This window comes from Juglans microcarpa x Juglans regia, chromosome 6D (assembly GCF_004785595.1).
Source record: "Juglans microcarpa x Juglans regia isolate MS1-56 chromosome 6D, Jm3101_v1.0, whole genome shotgun sequence".
Lineage (NCBI taxonomy): Eukaryota > Viridiplantae > Streptophyta > Magnoliopsida > Fagales > Juglandaceae > Juglans > Juglans microcarpa x Juglans regia.
Window position 1 is genome coordinate 32,977,406 of NC_054604.1, and position 21,362 is coordinate 32,998,767.

General features: G+C 36.1%; 1 protein-coding gene and 1 long non-coding RNA gene across 3 annotated transcripts; one reads left to right on the forward strand and one right to left on the reverse strand.

The window, feature by feature from the left end:
- The first annotated feature begins 5,964 nt into the window (after positions 1 to 5,964).
- Positions 5,965 to 18,114, forward strand: LOC121235127. The gene is made up of 3 exons (XR_005934521.1): positions 5,965 to 6,054; positions 11,578 to 11,582; positions 18,104 to 18,114. It is a non-coding gene; the product is annotated as an uncharacterized LOC121235127 (long non-coding RNA).
- LOC121235126 (flavonoid 3'-monooxygenase CYP75B137-like) lies at positions 14,674 to 19,442 on the reverse strand. Of its 2 annotated transcripts, none has more exons than XM_041131376.1 (3): positions 19,378 to 19,442; positions 15,704 to 16,656; positions 14,674 to 15,511 (listed from the first exon to the last, which is right to left on the reverse strand). In XM_041131376.1, exons 2-3 carry the CDS (start codon positions 16,646 to 16,648, stop codon positions 14,870 to 14,872), a joined length of 1,587 nt encoding a protein of 528 aa, XP_040987310.1. In that variant the 5' UTR covers positions 16,649 to 16,656; positions 19,378 to 19,442; the 3' UTR covers positions 14,674 to 14,869. The 2 variants fall into 2 exon arrangements, with proteins under 2 accessions (XP_040987310.1, XP_040987308.1); XM_041131374.1 differs by lacking the exon at positions 19,378 to 19,442 and adding an exon at positions 17,995 to 18,051.
- Positions 19,443 to 21,362: the final 1,920 nt, after the last annotated feature.

Genomic DNA, 21,362 nt, shown 5'->3' on the forward strand with positions numbered 1-21,362 from the left:
AATTTGGTATTGATTTCTCCTACACCTACAGTTCGATTATCAAACCAATAATGCAGATAAAAATTATCTCCATTGTTGTGTCTTCAGGTTAGTCGATTAAACAAATCGATGTGCTTAATTCCTTTTTGCATGGTACACTATTAGAGGAGGTTTTCATGACTGAACCTCCTAGGAGGTTATTTTTATCCACACTTTCCAAATCATATTTGCAAGCCGCACAAAGCATTGTATGGACTAAAACAGGCTCCAAGCCTGGTTTTCCCATCTAAGCATTCATTTATTAGAGTTGGGCTATCACGGCTAACGTCCAGATACTTCCCTATTCATTCACAACTCTACTAGGTTCACTATGTATATAATAATCTATGTCGAAGACATACTGATTACCTGTTCATACAAGCCTGCCGTTGATGACTTATTGAATACTCTGCATTATGATTTTGAAATCAACGACTTGAGCAGTTTGAATTTTTTTTCTTGGGTATTGAGGCACTCAACTCCAACGGCCAAATCCTATTATCTCAACAACACTAGTATACCATGGATATTCTAAAAAAAAATGCATGAGGCCAAGCTAGTTGGCACTCCAATGGCTAGTTCCACCGATCTTAGTGCCTTGGATGGTGAGGGTTTAGTGACATTACTCTATTTCGTATTACAGTTGGGGCCTTATAATACTTATTAGTAACTCACCCATATATTGCTTTCACATTCAAAAAATTATCTCAATTCATACACAAACCAAAATTGTCAAATTGGCAGGCGACAAAGCATCTTCTTCGTTGTTTAAAATAGACAATTAGCTATGGTCTCTATATTTGAAATCTATAAATACTATTCTACAAGCATTTTAGAATGTCGACTGGGCGGACTCCCATGATGATAGATGATCAACTAGAGGATTTTGTATTTGAAAAAAACTATAACAGTCACCTGTTGTAAGCGCTGGGCAAATGCGTTTGACGTGGAAAAATTAAAAACGCACCGTTTCAGTGTTTGACCCCCATTTCCCAAAATCTTTGACTTTCCCTCCTTCCATTTCTCTCCCTCATCAATAAAGGTACATTGGTAGTGGACCTGTAATGGTGGTTTGAAATGTTGGTGTTTGGAGTGGGAGAAAATGAAAAATCGAAAAGACAACTGCAGATTGAAATGGGACCAAGCATTTTTCTTTATATAAACACACCTGCAGATTGAAATGGGACGCGGGTCCTACAATTATCCCTATTGCAATCACCAAGCATTCAACTAAAATACCAAAACTCAAAAAATGACATTTTCATTAATTACAACCTGTATTCCAACTGAATGATAAGACAACCACTTGGAGTTCTCATTCAAGAAAAAAACAATGGAGACAAAACCTGGGGACTAACTCCAGCATAAATAAATGTACATATTTGTTTTGACCATACAAAACCATAGGACTCTTAACATTTTATCTTAGTGCCAAACGGCACATACTATAATAAGAGAGACAAATTGACAGTACATGGGAATAACTGCATGTCCCTCTTCTATTCTTGCCAGTTTGGGAATGAAGCTAAATTACATTATACAATTAAACATAAATGTATTTGCTCAAAGTGTGGCTACTCTCCATTGCAGCTTTAACATGTCCTAAGCAGCACAGCCTCCACAAACAATACTCCTACAGTTAAAATAAGAATATTTAATGAGAAGTCATATCTAATAGATGATTTTTATGAACATACTTATTATGGCATCATTCCATATATTGAGTCCATGATCGGGTGTTCAAACCCCCCACCCTAAAAAAAAAAAAATATCTGCATCCATAAAGTTTTAAAAATTTGCAGAAATTAAAATTCAACCATATCATTGCACTGGGTGTGATCCATCAAGCCCATAAAAATAATAATGATAATTAGCTAGTATGAACTAGATAATTAGCAATTGCTTTAAAAGCTTCTATGTCGTAATTTTCGCCTCAATGAAAACGCCTTCTTATCGATTATGCATGAGTTGTTGCAGGTTTTGAGATAAAGAAAGGATGGCATGTGAACATTGATGCAACTTGTATACACTCTGACCCAGATCTGTTCAGGGATCCCATGCAATTCAATCCTTCTAGATTTGATGTAATTAGCTCTATACCCAGTTCCTGATCATTCCTTAACTTCTTTCTGGTATAAACATTAGATTAATGACTTTTAGGTATATGATTTTAATTAAGCAACCAACCCTTATTTATCCATGCAGGAAATGCAAAAACCATACAGTTTTGTACCTTTTGGATAAAAAAACATACGTAAAAACCCTTATTTATTAAAAGTTGCAATTAAAATGTCTTGAGAACAAAACACCTTCCATGTCTAATCATAAAGCTAAAGGGATAACCCTACAGAAATTTCTAAATCACAGCAATTTCTAGCAAAACTGGACTACATAACATCACTGTGCATGAAAAAATCAACACAGACAATGAGAACTTTGCTGTTTAGTCTGGCAGTAAATGAGGTGTTACTCACTGGGTGGTTTGCATTAGTTTGAATCATCCTCTGCTCCAAGTTGTTACTCACTGGGTTATTTGCATTAGTTTTAAAACTTACGCGGCTTTAGCTTCCATGTTATGTTGTCCAGTTTTGCTAGAAATATATGGTATGTCTTGTTTTACAACATTTAGAATCTATTAAATGTAACCTCAACAAAACCAACAAGGAAGCATTTGAGGTCTTCATCTTTCATCTCAACATTGTATTTTACCTAAAAGTCCAAGAGGGGGGAATAATCCCCACAAGCTTCCTCCATCCTACGATAGCACTATGTATCACGCGTGTAGTAGCACTAATGGCTAAATCAAGTTGAATGTGCATGTAAGACCCAACCCGCAACGAAGCCCTGACAATGGAAGTGTTTCTAGAACACGTCGCATGGTTTCGCGCCCATTTTCCATTTTCATGCATGCCCTTTTCATCCTCTTCGTCTAGGTTTTTCTCTTTACTATTTATATCTTATATATATGTGTGTGTGTGTTAAACATCCTCAATGCTAGTTTATGTGCCGCTCGTCCTCCTCTTCATAGAAGGTCAACAGAGAGCTCCACTTCACTGCGCTAGGAAGGAACCTTGCCATCAACTGCAACCTCCATCACTGAAACAGAGCCTCACCTGCAGCCACCCCAACCCCTCAGTGGCACCTGCTACGGCTCACCTGCGTCCAACGGTGTGTACCATAGCACCCTTAGCCGCTGCTCATCCACACGAAAGTAAGAGCCCCCCAACCTCACGGAAAGCTTTGTTCCCGCACCAAGAAATAAAGGAGTGTTTCTCCTTCACGTGAGCCATCAACCTGCCAATCCAAGGCGCCTGCCATCGTCCTGTCATCCCCTAGTCTATCGTGCGCCACCTCAGCCTCTCGATAAGCCACCAACCTCCCTCACCGTATCTCCCTCCTTCAGCTGTCCTTCCTCCGTCTTTTCTCTCACTTAAGCTCCCTCTCCCTCATGTCTAGCACTCTCTCTCTCTCCCTGTGCAACGCCGTCGGAAAGCCACCACCACCTCGGTCCAACGTCCCTCACGCTCCCACGGTGTTGCTGCCTCGATTTTTTTTTCGTGGGTATGTCCCTGCCGTCACTCACGTTGTGCCTCTTATGGTTTTTAGTTTTGTGTTGATAATAGTTACTAAAAAGGGAACTCATTATGTGTGTCAGGTAACTGGAAGATGAATGGTGTTATTACCCTTTTGCCCTTTTTGTTTAAAACATAACCTAAGTTTGTATGATTTTCTACTTATAATGATTTTGATATAGTTATGTTATTTAGTGTTATAAATTATAGCAAGATCTCAATTATAAATAGGTTAGAATTTAATGTTTTAGTCGGAGTTACTAAGTTGGATATTGATGAGTTTAGACAATGATGTTGGTATTTTAAGAATAATGAAAATTTTGGGGTTTTAAGGAATTAAAAATAGGTTATTTTAGAAGTTTAGGCTTGGATATTGAAATACGAGATTGATTGGAAATTTATGAAAATTTACGTGATTATCTTATTGGTGACGACTAATTTTGCTCTGCATTGTTGAGGAATTTTTTGAAAAGCGAAGAAATGCAAGTAAGTGGGGTTCCTATGCTAGATTTTGCATAAAAATAAATAAAATGATCTAAGTTTGATTTGTATAAATGTGCATGTTGTTTTAAAAAGAAAAGGTGAAAAAAAAACCTCAATAGATGTTTTGCATTCACTCATGAAATATTATTATGAAAGAAAAAAGAAATGCTTTTGACATGAATAGTGTAGACATGAGCAATATCTGACATGTTTTTAAAATATTCAAAAGAGCGAATATGATATCTGTGAATTTTTGTATATATGATATGAAAATGATTTGGATATGTTTGTGATCAAATGAAAATGATGTGAATGTGTTCAGCACGTGGTTTTATATGATATGGATATGAAAAACCTTTGGCATACTTATATGTTTTGACTCTAATTCTGAATATGGTTCTGATATAATGATACTAGTTCACGTGATATGGTTGGTACCAACATGATATGATATGATATGAGTGCACCCACTTTGGAAACAAAGTGGTCTTTTACGTGTTCTTTCCTGTGTGCACACTCGGGGCTCCGAGATTGAAAAATGAGAAGTTTTACAATATGATACTGCTTGGTTTGGCCACCGGGGATAGTACAACCCTACCACGGGGGTTAAACATGGTATATGTTATGTTATAATAAGATGAAGACGTGCAGTTATGTTACACCAAAGCGATTTTGAATATGAAAATGGTTTATGAATATGAAAAGGTTGAAAAGTCTCTCGAATTTCTCTCTGATAATACTTTTGAGATGTGTATCTAAAAATGAAATGTTTTGCTCCTACATACTAAATGTTCTAAAAAGGGCTCATGTTTACATACTGGTATATGTTCTCTGCTTACTGAGTTGTGGATAACTCACCCCTTATCTTCATTATTTTTCAAATGACATTGATTACCTAGCTAGGGGTCAAGATTAGAAATTGGAGCTTGGTTAGATATGGATAGAAGGTCGAGAACATAAGAGTACCATTGTTAGTAGAAGGATTTAACTTGAGTATTTGAAGTACTTTGTGTTGTTTGGACCTATTGAGATCTAAAGATGTATCGTTTTGTTTTGTTGAGATTATTGGAAAATTGTGTACCCCCTTTAGTTTTTGTTATTTTGTAATGATGATTTATGGAGTTTGTATTATGGTCATTTGGAAAATATGAGATTGTGTACTATTTATGAAGTCCGTGGAGTTTTAGATGCTTGGAGAGACAAGTTTGTAAGTGATAGGTAGTAATCCTCCGACCTTTCCGGGTACGGTGAGTTACAGTTGGTATCAGAGCCAGGTTTGAGGTTCAGCAGACTATAGTGTGTGAGATTTTGGAGTACAGATAGACTTTAAGAAATCATTTTCAGATTTGATGTGACAGCAGAATGGACTATAAGGTAGAATATTATAGGTATTCGAGGGCTTTAAATTTGCAGAACTTACGAATGATTTTGATGTGTAGGATTTTACGGGTCTATGAGCTGAATTCTTGTGGTTTTTGGTTTGGTCTACTTCCAGAGACTTTTTAAATAGATTTGATGGAGTTAAGTTTTAAGACTTTGGAGATTTATCATTTCTATTGTTACGCGTACTTTTTCCTCTTTATTGTAGGTACCTTTATAACTTTGAGGTATTATATATATGTTTTGTTTTTCCGATTACCACTAATTATTTATGTTTATATGAACGTTATAAATTTTGAAACGAATATTAAAAATCCAAGTTATTTTGTCAAGATGTCACCTCGTCGACGAGAACGAAGGATGTCGGACTTGAACACAAACGAGAACGAAAGGGAAGCAAACCCAAGTGCTTCCGAAGTACTATGAGCAGCAGCTCATCAATTAATAGATGATCTCACGCAAAATCCCTTGGGTCGCCAACATAACTATAATGAAGGAGGTTGTACCATAGAACAATTCAATCGGATGCACCCCCTTCATTTGATGGGAAAGACAAACCAACCCTAGCAGAAGATTGGGTTCAAGATATTGAGGAGATATTGTAGGTGCTAACCTGCATAGATGAACAAAAGGTGGCATATGCTAATAACTGACCGGTGAGGCAAAAAGATGGTGGATCTCAGAAATAACTATCTGAGAAGCAAGGGGATAGAAATAGCCAGTTGGCTGCATATTAAGTAGATTTTTCTTGAGTGCTTTTTGCCAAGCTCGGCCCGAGAGGATAAGGCAATGGAATTTGCCACTTTAGTGCAGGGAACCATGACGGTGCACTAATATGCAGCTAGATTCATTGAATTATCCCATTTTGCTGCGTATCTGATTCCTGATTAAGAAAAGAAGGCGTGTAAATTCGAACAAGGGCTGAAGGAAAAACTTTATGAACGAGTAATGGGCTTCCAAAGTCGGAACTTCACAGAGTTGGTATATAAGGCCACAGTTTTTGAACAAAACCTTCAAAGGAGTGTTGCATTGCACAATCAGAGGAAGAGGACTATTTCATCGAAGCATCATTCTAGCATGGACCAAGGAACGTGGAAAAAGAGGAATGAAGGTAGTAGCTCGGGTAAAAGGCTAGTTCAGGGCACCCAACAAGCATATCGATGTAGAACTTGCAACCGAGTACATGCCGGAGTATGCAGGAAGGAAGCGGGACTATGCTACTGTTGTGGCAAATCGGGTCACTATATCAGGGACTGCCCTTTGCAATTGGATAGCAACAAGCCACCACCACCTAGGGTAGAAGGGACAGCGCGAGGCAACATCCAACATATAACGGCGCCTGCACGGGTTTTTGCTTTGACACCTAGAGAGGCTGAAGATAGGAATGACGTGATCACGGGTATGACTTCTTTGTTATGTTTTAAGATATTAATTTGTGGGTTGAGGTTAAGACTTGGAAATTTTAGTTCATGAATGATGTTGATTGTGATCACAGGTACTCTTTCTCTGTTTTCTAATAATGCCACTATGTTATTTGATTCGGGAGCGACACATTCGTTTGTTTCCATGACTTATTCTCGATTTTGCACCTTAGAAACAGAAAGTTAAAGTCCAAGTTAGTGGTCGCAACCCCAACAGGAAATTCGGTAGTCTGTGACGAAGTTCTACTAAGGTGTCCTTTATCAATTGAGGGAAGATTAATGCCAGCAGATTTAATAGTTTTTAACATGATTGAGTTTGATGTGATTTTGGATATGGATTGGCTGGCTTGCTACCACGCCAGTATAGATTGTTTTAAAAAGGAAGTGGTTTTTAGACCCCCAAAAGAAAGTGAATTTCGGTTCACAAGTTCGAAAGTGAGGTTGCATCCACCCATCATATCTGCCATTCAAGTTGGAAAATTGTTACGTGATGGTTGTCAGGGATTCTTAACCTGCGTGGTAGAAGCACCAAAAGAGGAGTTGAAGTTAGAGCAGATACCTATGGTGAGGGAATATCCAGAGCTTTTCCCAGAAGATTTACCTGGACTCCCACCCAAGTGGGAGGTAGAGTTTACTATCGAACTAGTCTCAGGCACGACACCCCTTTCAAAAGCACCTTACCGGATGGCACCGTCTGAATTAGTGGAACTCAAGGAGCAATTGCAAGATTTGTTGGACAAGGGTTTCATCAGGCCCAGTGTATCACCTTGGAGAGCTCCAGTTCTCTTTGTGAAGAAGAAGGATGGATCGATGAGAATGTATATTGATTATAGGGAACTTAATCGGGCGACCATAAAAAATAAGTACCTGCTACCCTGTATAGAAGATTTGTTTGATCAGCTCCAGGGTGCTCAGGTATTTTCAAAGATTGATCTTCGATCGGGTTACCATTAAATGAAAATCAGGGTAGAAGACATGGCTAAGACGGCTTTCAAGACCCGATATGGCCATTATGAGTTTTTGGTCACGCCTTTTGGCCTGACTAACGCTCCAGCAGTATTCATGGATTTGATGATCAGGGTGTTCCATGAATTTTTGGATAAGTTTGTGGTTGTTTTTATTGATGATATACTGGTATATTCTAAAAGCAAGACTGAGCATGAAGAACATTTGAAGCTGGTACTTGGGACACTCAGAGATAAAAAGTTGTTTGCTAAATTGAAGAAGTGTGAATTTTGGCTGGATTCGATTGCATTTATGGGGCATGTAGTTTCAAAAGATGGCATTTCAATGGACCTGGAAAAAGTGGAAGCAGTGGTTAATTGGCCGACACCGAAGAATATTCATGAGGTTAGAAGTTTCTTGGGATTGGCGGGTTATTACCGTTGATTCATTGATGGTTTCTCTAGGATAGTAACTCCTCTCACAGCACTCACTAGGAAAAATAATAAATTTGAATGGACAACAAAGTGTGAAGAAAGCTTTCAGGAGTTGAAACAGAGATTAGTGACAGCTCTGGCGTTAACAGTCCCCACTGCCAAAGGTGGATTTGTAGTTTATAGTGATGCATCAAGACTTGGATTGGGGTGCGTACTGATGCAACATGGGAAGGTTATAGCATACGCCTCACGCCAACTGAAAGCGTACGAGCAGAATTATCCCACACATGATCTGGAACTTGTGACAGTCATTTTTGCACTTAAGATTTGGAGACACTATCTGTATGTGGAAAAGTATGAAATTTATACAGATCACAAGAGTTTGAAATATTGCTTCGCTCAAAAGGAATTAAATATGAGGCAGAGGAGATGGCTTGAGTTAATCAAGGATTATGATTGCACCATCAATTATCACCCAGGAAAAGCTAATGTTGGAGCCGATGCCTTAGGTAGGAAGTCAATGGGACCAGCAATTGCAGTCCCTACCACTCAACATAGGTTGTTAATGGACCTAGAAAGAGCCGGTATTGAGTTTATCACTAGTGATACAAGTACTTTCTTGGCCAATTTAATAGTTCAACCAGTCTTAATAGATAGAATCAAAGCTGCTCAAAAAGTGGATTTAGGGTTGGTGAAGCTAGTGGAAGAAGTCAAGAATGGGGGCAAATCTGACTTTAGCATTTCCGAGGATGGAGTTTTAAGGTTTAGAGGTAGATTGTGCATGTCAGCCAATGAAGAACTGAAAAGGATAATTCTTGAAGAAGCACACCGTTCCTTATACACAATTCACCCGGGGAGTACCAAGATGTATCGGGACTTGAGAGAGTCTTTTTGGTGGAATGGTAAGAAAAGAGAAATTGCTAAAGTTATGGAACAGTGCCTAACTTGCCAACAGGTAAAGGCGGAGCATCAGAGACCAACAGGATTATTACAACCACTCCAGATTCCAGAGTGGAAGTGGGAGCATATTTCCATGGACTTTGTGACAGGCCTACCAAGGACATTGAGCGGACAAGATGCTATATGGATGATCGTGGATCACTTAACAAAAACTGCTCGTTTTGTGCCCATTAAAGTTTCTTATAAACTGGAGAAACTAGCTAAGTTGTATGTGCGGGAGATAGTGAGGTTGCATGTGGTACCGGTACCCATTGTGTCGGATAGAGACCCTCGTTTCACTTCCAAGTTCTAGCGAAGCCTACAGGAGGCCATGGGTACCAAGTTAAGCTTCAGTATTGCATTTCACCCTCAGACAGATGGACAGTCATGTGTGTTGGATTTTAAGGGAGCTTGGGTGCGACATTTACCATTGGTCGAGTTTGCTTATAATAATAGTTTCCAGGCTAGCATTGGAATGTCACCCTATGAGGTTTTGTATGGCAGAAGGTGTAGATCTCCATTGTATTGGGATGAAGTAGGTGAAAGGAAACTTTTGGGGCCAGAGATTATCCAGCAGACCACAGAGAAGATAGATATCATTCAGGCTAGAATGAAAGCAGCTCAAAGCCGACAAAAGAGTTATGCAGATAAACGTCCCCGCCAGTTAGAGTTTGAGGTTGGAGATAAAGTATTCTTGAGAATAGCACCGATGAAAGGAGTTATGAGATTTGGAAAGAAATGCAAGTTGAGCCCAAGACATATTGGGCCATTTGAAATTCTTAACCTAATTGGACCGGTGGCTTATAGAGTAGCACTTCCACTGGCACTTGCGGGAGTGCATAATGTATTTCATATTTCCAAATTGAGAAAATATATTCCCAACCCGACACACATTATTGACTATGAACCACTTCAGATTCAAGAGGATATGACTTATATGGAGGAACAAGTTCAGATTTTGGAATAGAAAGAACAAGTGTTACAGACTCAAGCTATCCGTTTGGTTAAAGTGATGTGGAAGAATCATGCTACTAATGAAGCTTCTTGGGAGTTGGAGAAAGAAATGCGAGATAAGTACCCATGACTCTTCGATGGGAGTTTTGACAATTTATAACTGAATTTTTGTAAGGGGGAGGATGTAAGACCCAGCCCGCTACCAAGCCCAGGCCCATGGAAGCGTTTCCAGAACACGTCGGATGGTTTCGTGCCCATTTGCCATTTTCATGCATGCCCTTTTCATCATCTTCCTCTAGGTTTTTCTCTTTACTATTTATAGCTTATATATATGTGTGTGTTAAACATCCTCAACCCTAGTTTATGTGCCGCTCGTCCTTCTCTTCACAGAAGGTCAACCGAGAGCTCCACTTCATTGCGCTAGCAAGGAACCTTGCCGACAATCGCAAGCTTCGTCACCGAAACAGAACCTCACCTGCAGCCACCCCAACCCCTCGGTGCCACCTGTTGTGGCTCACTTGCTTCCAATGGTGTGCACCATAGCACCCTCAGCCGCTGCTCATCCACACGAAAGCAAGAGCACCCCACCTCACGGAAAGCTTTGTTCCTACACCAAGAAACAGAGGAGTGTTTCTCCTCCACTTAAGCCATCAACCTGCCAACCCACAGCACTTGCCGTCATCCCATCACCCCACAGTCCGCCCGTGCCACCTAAGCCTCTCAGTAAGCCACCAACCTCCATCGCCATATCTCCCTCCTTTGGCTGTCCTTCCTCCGTCTTTTCTCTCACTTTAGCTTCCTCTCCCTCATTTCCAGCACTCTCTCTCTCTCTCTCTCTCTCTCTCTCTCCCTCCCTCCCTGTGCGAAGCCATCGGAAAGCCACCACCACCTCTGTCCAACGTCCGTCGCGCTCCCACGGTGTTGTTGCCTCAATTTTTTTTTTCGTGGGTATGTCCCTGCCGTCACTCACGTTTTGCCTCTTCTGGTTTTTAGTTTTGTGTTGATAATAGTTACTAAAAAGGGAACTCTGTGTGTGTGTCCAGTAACTGGTAGATGAAGGGTGTTATTACCCTTTTGCCCTTTTGGTTAAAACATCAACTAAGTTTGTATTTTTGCAATTGAAACGTGGACTGCATGTGATTTTTATGTTTAGACTTAGACACATGTGGGTTTATTTTGTTAAGTTGGTATTTTCAAGAGACTGATATTTTTTTTTTATCGGAATGGTTATTAAATAAATACTGATAAATTTTTAGAATGATCAGTAAGTGCAAAATCTTATTTGTAAATCCTTTTAAAAGAATTTTTTTTTTATTATTTAAACAAAAGTATGATTTTCTACTTATAATGATTTTGATATAGTTATGTTATTTAGTATTATAAATTATAGCAAGATCTCAATCATAAATAGGTTAGAATTTAATGTTTTAGTCGGAGTTACTAAGTTGGATATTGATGAGTTTAGATAGTGATGTTAGTATTTTAAGAATAATGAAAATTTTGGGGTTTTGAAGAATTAAAAATAGGTTATTTTAGAAGTTTAGGCTTCGATATCGAAATACGATATTGATTGGAAATTTATGAAAATTTAAGTGATTATCTTATAGGTGACGACTAATTTTGTTCAGCATTGTTGAGGAAGTTTTCGAAAAGTTAAGAAGTCCAGGTAAGCGAGGTTCCTATGCTAGACTTTGCATAAAAATAAATAAAATGAACTGAGGTTCATTTGTATAAATATGCATGTTGTTTTAAAAAGAAAAGGTGAAAAGAAAAACAACCTCAGTAAATGTTTTGAATTCACTCATGAAATATTATTATGAAAGAGAAGAGAAATGCTTTTGACATGAATAGTGTAGACATGAGCAATATTTGACATGTTTCTAAAATGTACAAAAGAGCGAATATGATATCTGTGAATTTTTGTATATATGATATGAAAATGATTTGGATCTACTTTTGATCAAATGAAAATGATGTGAATGTGTTCAGCATGTGGTTTTATATGATATGGATATGAAAAACCTTTGGCATACTTATCTGTTTTGACTCTGATTCTACATATGGTTATGATATGATGATACTAGTTCACGTGATGTGGTTAGTACCAAAATGATATGATATTATATGATATGAGTGCACCCACTTTGGAAACAAAGTGGTCTTTTACGTGTTCTTTCATGTGTGCACACTCGGGGCTCTGAGATTGAAAAATGGGAAGTTTCACAATATGATACTGCCTGGTTTGGCCACAGGGGATAGCACAACCCTGCCACAGAGGTTAAACATGGTATATGTTATGTTATAATAATATGAAGACGTGTAGTTATGTTATGCCAAAGCGATTTTGAATATGAAAATGGTTTATGAATATGAAAATGTTGAAAAGTTTCTCGAATTTCTCTTTGATAATTCGTTTGAGATGTGTACATGAAAATGAAATGTTTTACTTCTGCATACTAAATGTTCTAAAGAGGGCCCATGTTTACATACTGGTATATGTTCTCTGCTTACTGAGTTGTGTATAACTCATCCTTTATCTTCATTATTTTTCAGATGGCATTGATTACCCAACTGGGGGTCAGGATTAGAAATTGGAGTTTGGTTAGATATGAATAGAAGGTTGAGTACCTAAGAGTACCATTGTTAGTAGAAGGATTTAACTTGAGTATTTAAAGTACTTTATGTTCTTTGGACCTATTGAGATTTAAAGATGTATCGTTTTATTTCTTTGAGATTATTGAAAAATTGTGGACCCCCTTTAGTTTATGTTATTTTGTAATGATGACTTATGGAGTTTGTATTATGGTCATTTGGAAAATATGAGATTGTGTACTATTTATGAAGTCCTTGGAGTTTTAAATGCTTGGAAAGACAGGTTTGTAAGTGACAGATAGTAATCCTCGGACCCTTCCGGGTATGGGGCGTTAAATGCACACTTCAGAACTAGAGCATCTGTAGCTTGTTTCAGGTAATTTCTATTCTTCTAAATGTAAATTATTGTTACCTATACCATGGAAAAATAAATAGATCTTGCCAACGCCTGATGAAGCTGCCGATGGAGAAGACCAACATGAAAAACACACGAAAATGACTATCCACGGTTCCAGACAAACATGACGAACCAGATCAATGTGGGTATCAATGAACCAGATCAGAAGCAGGAAGACGAAGAAGAAGCACCAACACGCAAGATCCAGACGAACACGAACACGAACACGATCAATCGAAAATCCACATGAAAGCTAGACGAAACCCACTCTGAAAGCTAGACAACAAGCTTTGTTTCAGTGTTTTGCAATTTTTCTATTTCGGATGCAAGGCGGGCGTTTTCTTTCCTTTGTTATTTATTGTTTTTTTAGCTGACTTGGCATCAGCGACTCCCCACCATTTGTGCCAAGCAACTATACGTAGAAGAATTGTTTGTATTTTATTAGGATAGATTCCGATTTTAGGTAACTTCAAAAGGCAAGCTACAGTGGCTTGGCTGAGCACCAAGGTTGAGTACAAGGTGTTGGCCAATATAATAGCTGAAATTCATTGGCTTCAATCCTTACTCCAGGAACTTGGTATTAAACTCTCACAATCCCCTATCTTATGGTGTGACAACATAAGAGCATGCAACGTATTTGTCAACAAATCTAGTTTTCCATTCTCGTACGAAGCATGTATAAATTGATTTTCACTTTGTTAGGGACATGGTTGCCAAGAAACTCATTGAGACCTAGTCTCTGTCTCCTAGCATATATCTTTACCAAGCCCACGTCTTCATCAAACTTTACAACAATCCATTCCAAGCTCAATGTAGTTTCCACTTCATTGGACTTGCAGGGGAATGTTAAGTATAAAGAGTCTGATTCTGATAAGTCATCCAAGTTTAGAAGATATGTTCAAGTAGACTTTGTTATGTTTTCCACTACTAGTGCTTCCATTGTAACAGACTCTTAATAGAACTTTGTACAGTTCCTATATTAATAACACATGCCACATGTTATTCTGTGTGGTTGATATTTTCTCAACAATCTCCAACATTGATTAGCTGAATATTTGGAATGTCGTAAAAGAAGTTGTTGGCAACTAATGAAAGAAACAAATCCCTTTTTGCCAATTGCAAAATAAAATATAATTAATGAATGAAAAGAGAGCGCAACTTGCTGACTTTGAACTGAGATTCTGATCATAGTGAAGGTTTCCTAGCTAGTAGCCATGATAGTACTCTTTACTCTTATTGCTCTCCCTTTATGCCACTAACCAAAGTTTTGGTTGTTTTGCTTTATGGTAAAAACAATTTCATTGCTAATGGTGTATATCGTAACACATGATTGGTGGTCTGCACTGCACATTTTGGCATACTCATGGAAAAAAAATCATGGAGACGCTTTATCTGTGTCAATGTTTTAGAATCGACGGAGATGATCATGCATGCAGACTCATTTACATGATCATTATAATACAAAACGCCCAAAAAAACTTTGTTTACTACAAAACCACGTCAGACTGGCAAAAGAAGAAGAAAAGGAAACACCAAAGTAAGATTTTATTCATAGGCCAATAATTGCGCAAATCTAGATACAGGTGAGTGTACGTATAAGCCTCTTTGCAGACAAGCAAAATGGCATTATTTGGAAACCATCAATACATTGTCTATAGCACTACAGGAAGTGAAAAGCATCAAAACCTCCTAGTTATTGTGCATACAAATGCTTTATACAATAGAGTATATTTCTCACATTGTACTATTATGTGTAGAGCTCAGACTTGGATAACCTTGGGTTGGAATTGCAATGGTTGGATTCTTCTTCTTGGTAATAACACCGTAAGTGTCAGAAAATTCTATCTCTGAACCTTGAGGCAATTTCCACTCATAAGAATGCAAAAGTGAAGCCAAGATGTATTTGAGTGTCCTCTCCCCTAGTGCAAGCCCTGCACATATTCTTCTCCCTGACCCAAATGGAAGATACTTGAAATTGTTGCCCGAATAATCAATCCTACCATAAGCATCATTTAGAAACCTCTCAGGTTTAAATTCCAATGGATTGTCCCAATACTTTGGATCCCTTTGTATAGCCCAAATATGCAAGAAAATACTAGAACCTTTGGGTACAAGGTACCCTCCAATGATACTAGATTCACTTGGAGTACGAAGTAATAGGAAAGGACTAGGTGGGTGCAAACGGAATGTCTCTTTAATAACCACTTCTAAATAATGTAATTTGGGCAAATGGCATTCTTCAACTAAGTTGTCCAACCCCACGATTTCTGTTAATTCTTCAGTGACCTTTCTCATTATCTCTGGATGCTTCAACAATCTTGCCATCACCCATTCTGACATAGCTGTTGTGGTGTCGGATCCAGCCACCACTATGTCCTATTTAAACAACAGTAAGGTGATCAGTTGAACTGAAAAATTGAAAAACAAAAACAAACAAACCAAAACAAATTTTGGATGTCTATGAATTAGTTAAAGTTATAAATGGCAAACTCAACCCCTCCTGTTCGACTATAAAATAATGAAACGCAAAAGTAGAAAAGCGGATCGAACACATATATATATACATACAAAAACCACGGCCTTGAGTTGGGTCATGCTCATTGATGGTGCACCGTCGTCCTGCTCCTTTAGTTCCAAGAGAACTTGCAAAAAGTCCTTTTGTTTTGTCTTTGTCGTTCCCTCTTCTTTGGCTTTGGCCAAACTCTTGATCTGTTTGTCAATGGCATAATCAACTACTCCATCAATGTCTTCAGAAATTTTCTTTGCTTTCCTTCCGATCCCTTGTAAATCAAACTTTGCTAAAGCCGGGAAAAGGTCCGAAACATTTGGTTTTCCGAGAATGATCAATAATTCCGTAAAGATATGCTTAAACTCTGCTCTAAACTTAGCCCCTTCCTCTCCACGTAGTGTGCCACCCCACAGCATGTTCATGATGGCATTCATCACCGTTATAAATGCCAGGTCCCCTAAATCTATATGGGTGCCTTTTTTGTCGTACACATTTCTAATAGTGTTCCTTACCTCTTCTACCCGTAAGGCCCAGGTACTATCAAGATTTGCTGGACTTGACATCTCTCTCACAAATATCTTCCTCAACATCTTCCAGTTAGGACAATTCATGGAAAGGGCAATATCGGCTCCCCCATATGTGACAATACGTCCAACTATGTTAGTATCATGGTTGGAAAATATTGCGTCTTGGTCACGAACAACTTCTTTAACTAGCGAGGGTGAGCTAATCACAATGGACAATTTATTTCCAAGCCAAACCTTATAGATGGGGCCATAGATCCCACACAGTTGATGAAATTTCGTATGAAGTTCTGTACCTACAAATGGAAGGTACCCGACTATTGGCAAGCCACGGGGACCTGGTGGCAATGGAGGTACTGCAGCCTTTCTTTGCTTCTTGATGGCCCATAACAACCATAACACCACAAATGTACCGATCAAAACAGTAAGAGTTGAGCTAGAAAATCTCCCGTCGCCAGCATAGGACCTCCACCATCCCATCGCAGAACCTGCATTCAAGTGTAGGGCGATGTGAAAAAAGAAAAAGGTCAAAAATCAAAATTAGGAATATGTATGTGATGTTTGTTGGGTTGAAGCATGCCCTAGAAAGCAAGGAACAAGAAGTAATGAGACCTATCGGTGGAAGTCGAGTATGTATAGATATTTCGTTACGGAGAATCGAAGTATTAGATTTATAAAAACTTCTCATAAAATAATGCTCACATATTAATGTGGTTACACTCTTAATTTACCATTGATTAGTGGGATGGAAATCACATGGGCACTTACAGCTTGAGTCATATGGGCTACCGGCAACCCCTTTTTCTCCCAAACCTTTTTTTTTAATTTTCTTGCAGCTTTTTACAATTAAATATTCAAATTGACTTTGAAATATTTTGTTTGGGTCTAATATTGGGTTGGATTCTTGTTTACTAGAGTTTTATACATGTGTATATATATACACGTGGTGCAAGTCTCGCTTGAATAGTGAAAATATTTTATTTCATCTTATTATTATAATTTTTTTAAATTTTCATACAAAATATAATAAACATTTCAAGTTTTTCAAATTTTAAAATAATAATAATATTAAAAACTAATATTCTAAAAATATTTTATTCAACTTTCATCTGAAACCATATCATCTTATCTCATTATTCAAACCACAGTACATCAATATTTTTTAGCTGTATATTGCTCAATCTTAATTTGACTATTTTAATTAGACGAGTCAAATATATCAATCTTGATTGGACTCATTATAGATAATAGATGCATGGTGTACTGTAATTATCTGTATAATTTGTTTAATAAAGTATGCAAGCCCCTAAAAGAGAACTGATTATGTTGAATTAATACAAACAAACTTATATCAATCCGTTTTGAATTCTTTAATTTAAATGGATTGAATTGAACTTATTAACATAATTTTATATCTTTAAAAAAATAACTTAATTGTATCAAAAAAATATATGTACGTATTCAGATTATGTTCAAGTGAAGCACGTTGACAAGATATTATTGATATGTTTATAATCGTTTTGAACAGATCAGTTGGCCCATTTAAGCCAAATTTTGTTACAATAAGTATCATGAATTAATAGAGCCGGATTTTGTTACAAATTTTGGGTACTTTTCATATCTTGTGAGTTTGTTCGAAAGAAACTCTAGCGTGAAACGGGTTTAGGAGGCCATATATATTAATTATATACAACTAAAGAGCAGTAACGTAAGAAAATGCCATATAAACCATACAATAACGTAAGAAAACCAGCAAAAAGATAGTGAGATTTGACTTCAGAGGAAATATATATATAGTTTTAAAACTGATGAATGAAGAGACTTACAAGTTGGAACTTTGGACGAAAGTCACAGCTTGACCTTTGAGAACAACTATGTTTTTAGAATTGATCTGCACAAGTACTGTTTGAGCACGCCTTTATATAGAGTCTGAAGTCTTGACTATTTGCTTCGGATCAGTCTACTTTCTCCTGAACTAGTTAGGTGATGTTTGGCGAGTTAAATATATACTTGGGTATCCTTGAGTTTGCCCCCTCAAAATTACCGTTTAGATATTTTATTTTATTTTTTACTTTTTACTTCTTCTTTTTTTAATGATTAATGAAGTAGTTATTAATAAAATAGTATATTTTTTATTTTTTAAAAATATTTAAAGATATTTAATAAAAAAATATATAATTACACTGATAAGAAATTCCGAAAATTTGGCCTCCAAGTTCAAAATCATGGCTTCGTTCTTCCCCACGTGGACTGATTTTCGTGGAATTCGAATGAGACCCGAATACATGAATCTATTAATGAGAAGAATAAGTCGGATTGGAAACTCACCTCAATTCATCCCATTTTATTATTACAATTTTTTCAAATTCTCACATAAAATATAATAAACAATTCAACTTTTTCAAATCTCAAAACAATAATAATATTAAAAAATAATATTCTAACAATATTTTATTCTACTATTCACAAACAATTTCAACTCATCTCAACTCATTTCTGAATCTAAATGACATTCTAACAATGCGCGCTTGGGTAATTATCAAATATTTTCATTAAATATACATATTAGTATAAATAAATTTTTTATTTTTTATTTTTATTTTAAGTATTTTAATTTTAAACATCATCAACCATTAATAAAAAATAAAAATTTACTAATAGTCATTTTTTTTAATTATTAAAAAAATTAAAAATTAAAATATATGAGTGACTACATTTAGTAGACATATTTGATAGCCATAGGCCCATACTATCATTTTCCTTCTATTTATCTAGTTAGAGAAATAATCACGTGGCGGTCTCTTAACATTTTTTTCCTTTCGAAAATGTGGTTTTCATTTTAATTTCTTCATCCAACAATTAAAAATACTGAAACATTTTGACTTCTATTAAAATGATAATAATATTTTTATTATATTCTATCAGTGAGTATGAGAGGTCATGAAAGATTGTAAATAAGCATACAACGAAAGAGCAATAATAATAGAGCCGTGTGGTATTTGCCAAGGGATTAATATGTGATAAGCAATTTTTTACTGTTCATCTCCCCGTTCACATATCAACTAGCTTTTGATTAGTGATTGCAAAAAAATATCGCATAGAAAATGTAAACCATACAATAACATAAGAAAACAAGCAAAAAGATAATGAGATTTGACTTTAGAGGAAATATATAGTTTTAAAACTGATGAATAAATTAAGAGACTTACAAGTTGGAACTTTGGACGAAAGTCACAGCTTGATCTTTGAGAACAACTATGTTTTTAGAATTGATCTGCACAAGTACTCATGTTTGAACACGCCTTTATATAGAGTCTGAAGTCTTGACTATTTGCTTCGGATCAGTCTACTTTCTCCTGAGCTAGGGTGATGTTTGGCGAGTTAAATACCTGGATATCTTGAGTTTGTCCCATCAAAATTACCGTTTGGATATTTTATTTTATTTTTTTATTTTTTTAATGATTAAGGAAATAGTTATTAATAAAATCGTATTTTTTTATTTTTTAAAAATATGTAGAGATATTAATAAAAAAATATAATTACACTGATAATAAATTTGAAGAGACAAAGTAAAGTACCCTTAGAAAATTCAAACTCGTTTCAGTCCTGAAAATTCGGCCTCCAAGGTCAATATCCTGACTTCGTTCTAATTCCCCATGTGCACTGATTTTCGTGGAATTCGAATGAGACCCGAATACATGAATCTAGTAATGAGAAAATAAGCTCTCGATTGGATTGAAAGTTGACCTCGACGCACTATCTTATCATTATAATATTTTTAAATTTTCATATAAAATATAATAAACAATATTTCAACTTTTGTAAATCTCAAAATAATAATAATATTAAAAAATAATATTTTATTCAACTATTTACAAATCATTTCAACTCACATCTGAATCCAAACGGAGTTCTAACAACATGCACTAGGATAATTATCAAATATTTTCATTAAATATGCATATTAGTATAAATATTTTTTTTTAAGTATTTTTTAAACATCCTCAATCATTAATAAAAAAATAAAAATTTATTAATAGTCACTTTTTTAATTATTAAAAAATAAAAATATGAGTAGACATATTTAATAGACATATTTGATAGCCATAGGCCAATACTATCATTTTCCTTCTATTTATCTAGTTAGAGAAATAATCACGTGGCGGCCTGCATGCATCTCGCCTCAGCACATGATGATGAACAATCCAACCACGTACGAGCAAAGAATTTATGTAACAACTCCCAGCACAGACAAAAACTACCAGTACATGATTCAAACCATGACGGTCTCTTAACATTTTTTTCCTTTCGAAAATCATGTGGTTTTCATTTTAATTTCTTCATCCAACAATTAAAAATACTGAAGCATTTTGACTTCTATTAAAAATGATAATAATATTTTTATTATATTCTATCTAATTATAGAGATAGATGACTTGACACAATTTTGATAATCATTAATGATCAAATCTTAATAAATGAAATTAGCTAGGTTTGCATCCTCAATCTCCAAATTATCGAAACTAAAATATTATACCTTATAAAGGAAAAAATAATAAATAATACTCATTTATAATAATTAAGATATATATAAACAAGTAATTAAAAATAGATGATCATTTATATGACACAATCTTAATCATCAAACCAAAATAAGTTTTATATATACGTGCATTACAGATTTTTTATAGCTCGAAGATAAATAATGCATGTCAACATCAATTATAGTTTTGGGTGCAAACACTACAAGAGATTTGGTCTTTAGAGACGAAATCTTTTAGGGACAAATTAAATTTCAGGGACATTTCGTCCCTAAGTACTTATTTGGGACAAAATTTAAATTTCATCTCAAAACATAGATGCGATTTTTTAAGTACTAGACCTTTTGTGATGAAATATATCGTCTCAGAAAAAGAAAATCATTCAAACATAAAAAGAAAATAAATAAATAAAAAGGTTTGAACACAATTTTAAATATCGTTCAAATTGTTACATAACTATTCGAATAATAATCGTAGCTGAAAAGTATATATAATTGTGTCGGGGAAAGTTCGAACCCGTTCGAATGTGATATTTAATCATTCAAACTAAAGTTTTGGTGGGAAGTTATAACTAAATCTGGTGGGGATGTTGCTATATTGTTCGAACGCTACAGTACAAGTTCGAATTGTATTTTAAATCATGTTCGAATATT

What these genes read in the sequence shown, in the direction of transcription:
- LOC121235126 (XM_041131376.1), bottom strand. Translation starts at nt 16,648, where the DNA reads ATGGGATGGTGGAGGTCCTATGCTGGCGACGGGAGATTTTCTAGCTCA. An exon ending in AACTCAAGGCCGTGGTTTTT is followed by an intron (nt 15,512 to 15,703) that starts GTATGTATATAT and finishes TTGTTTAAATAG; the next exon opens with GACATAGTGGTGGCTGGATC.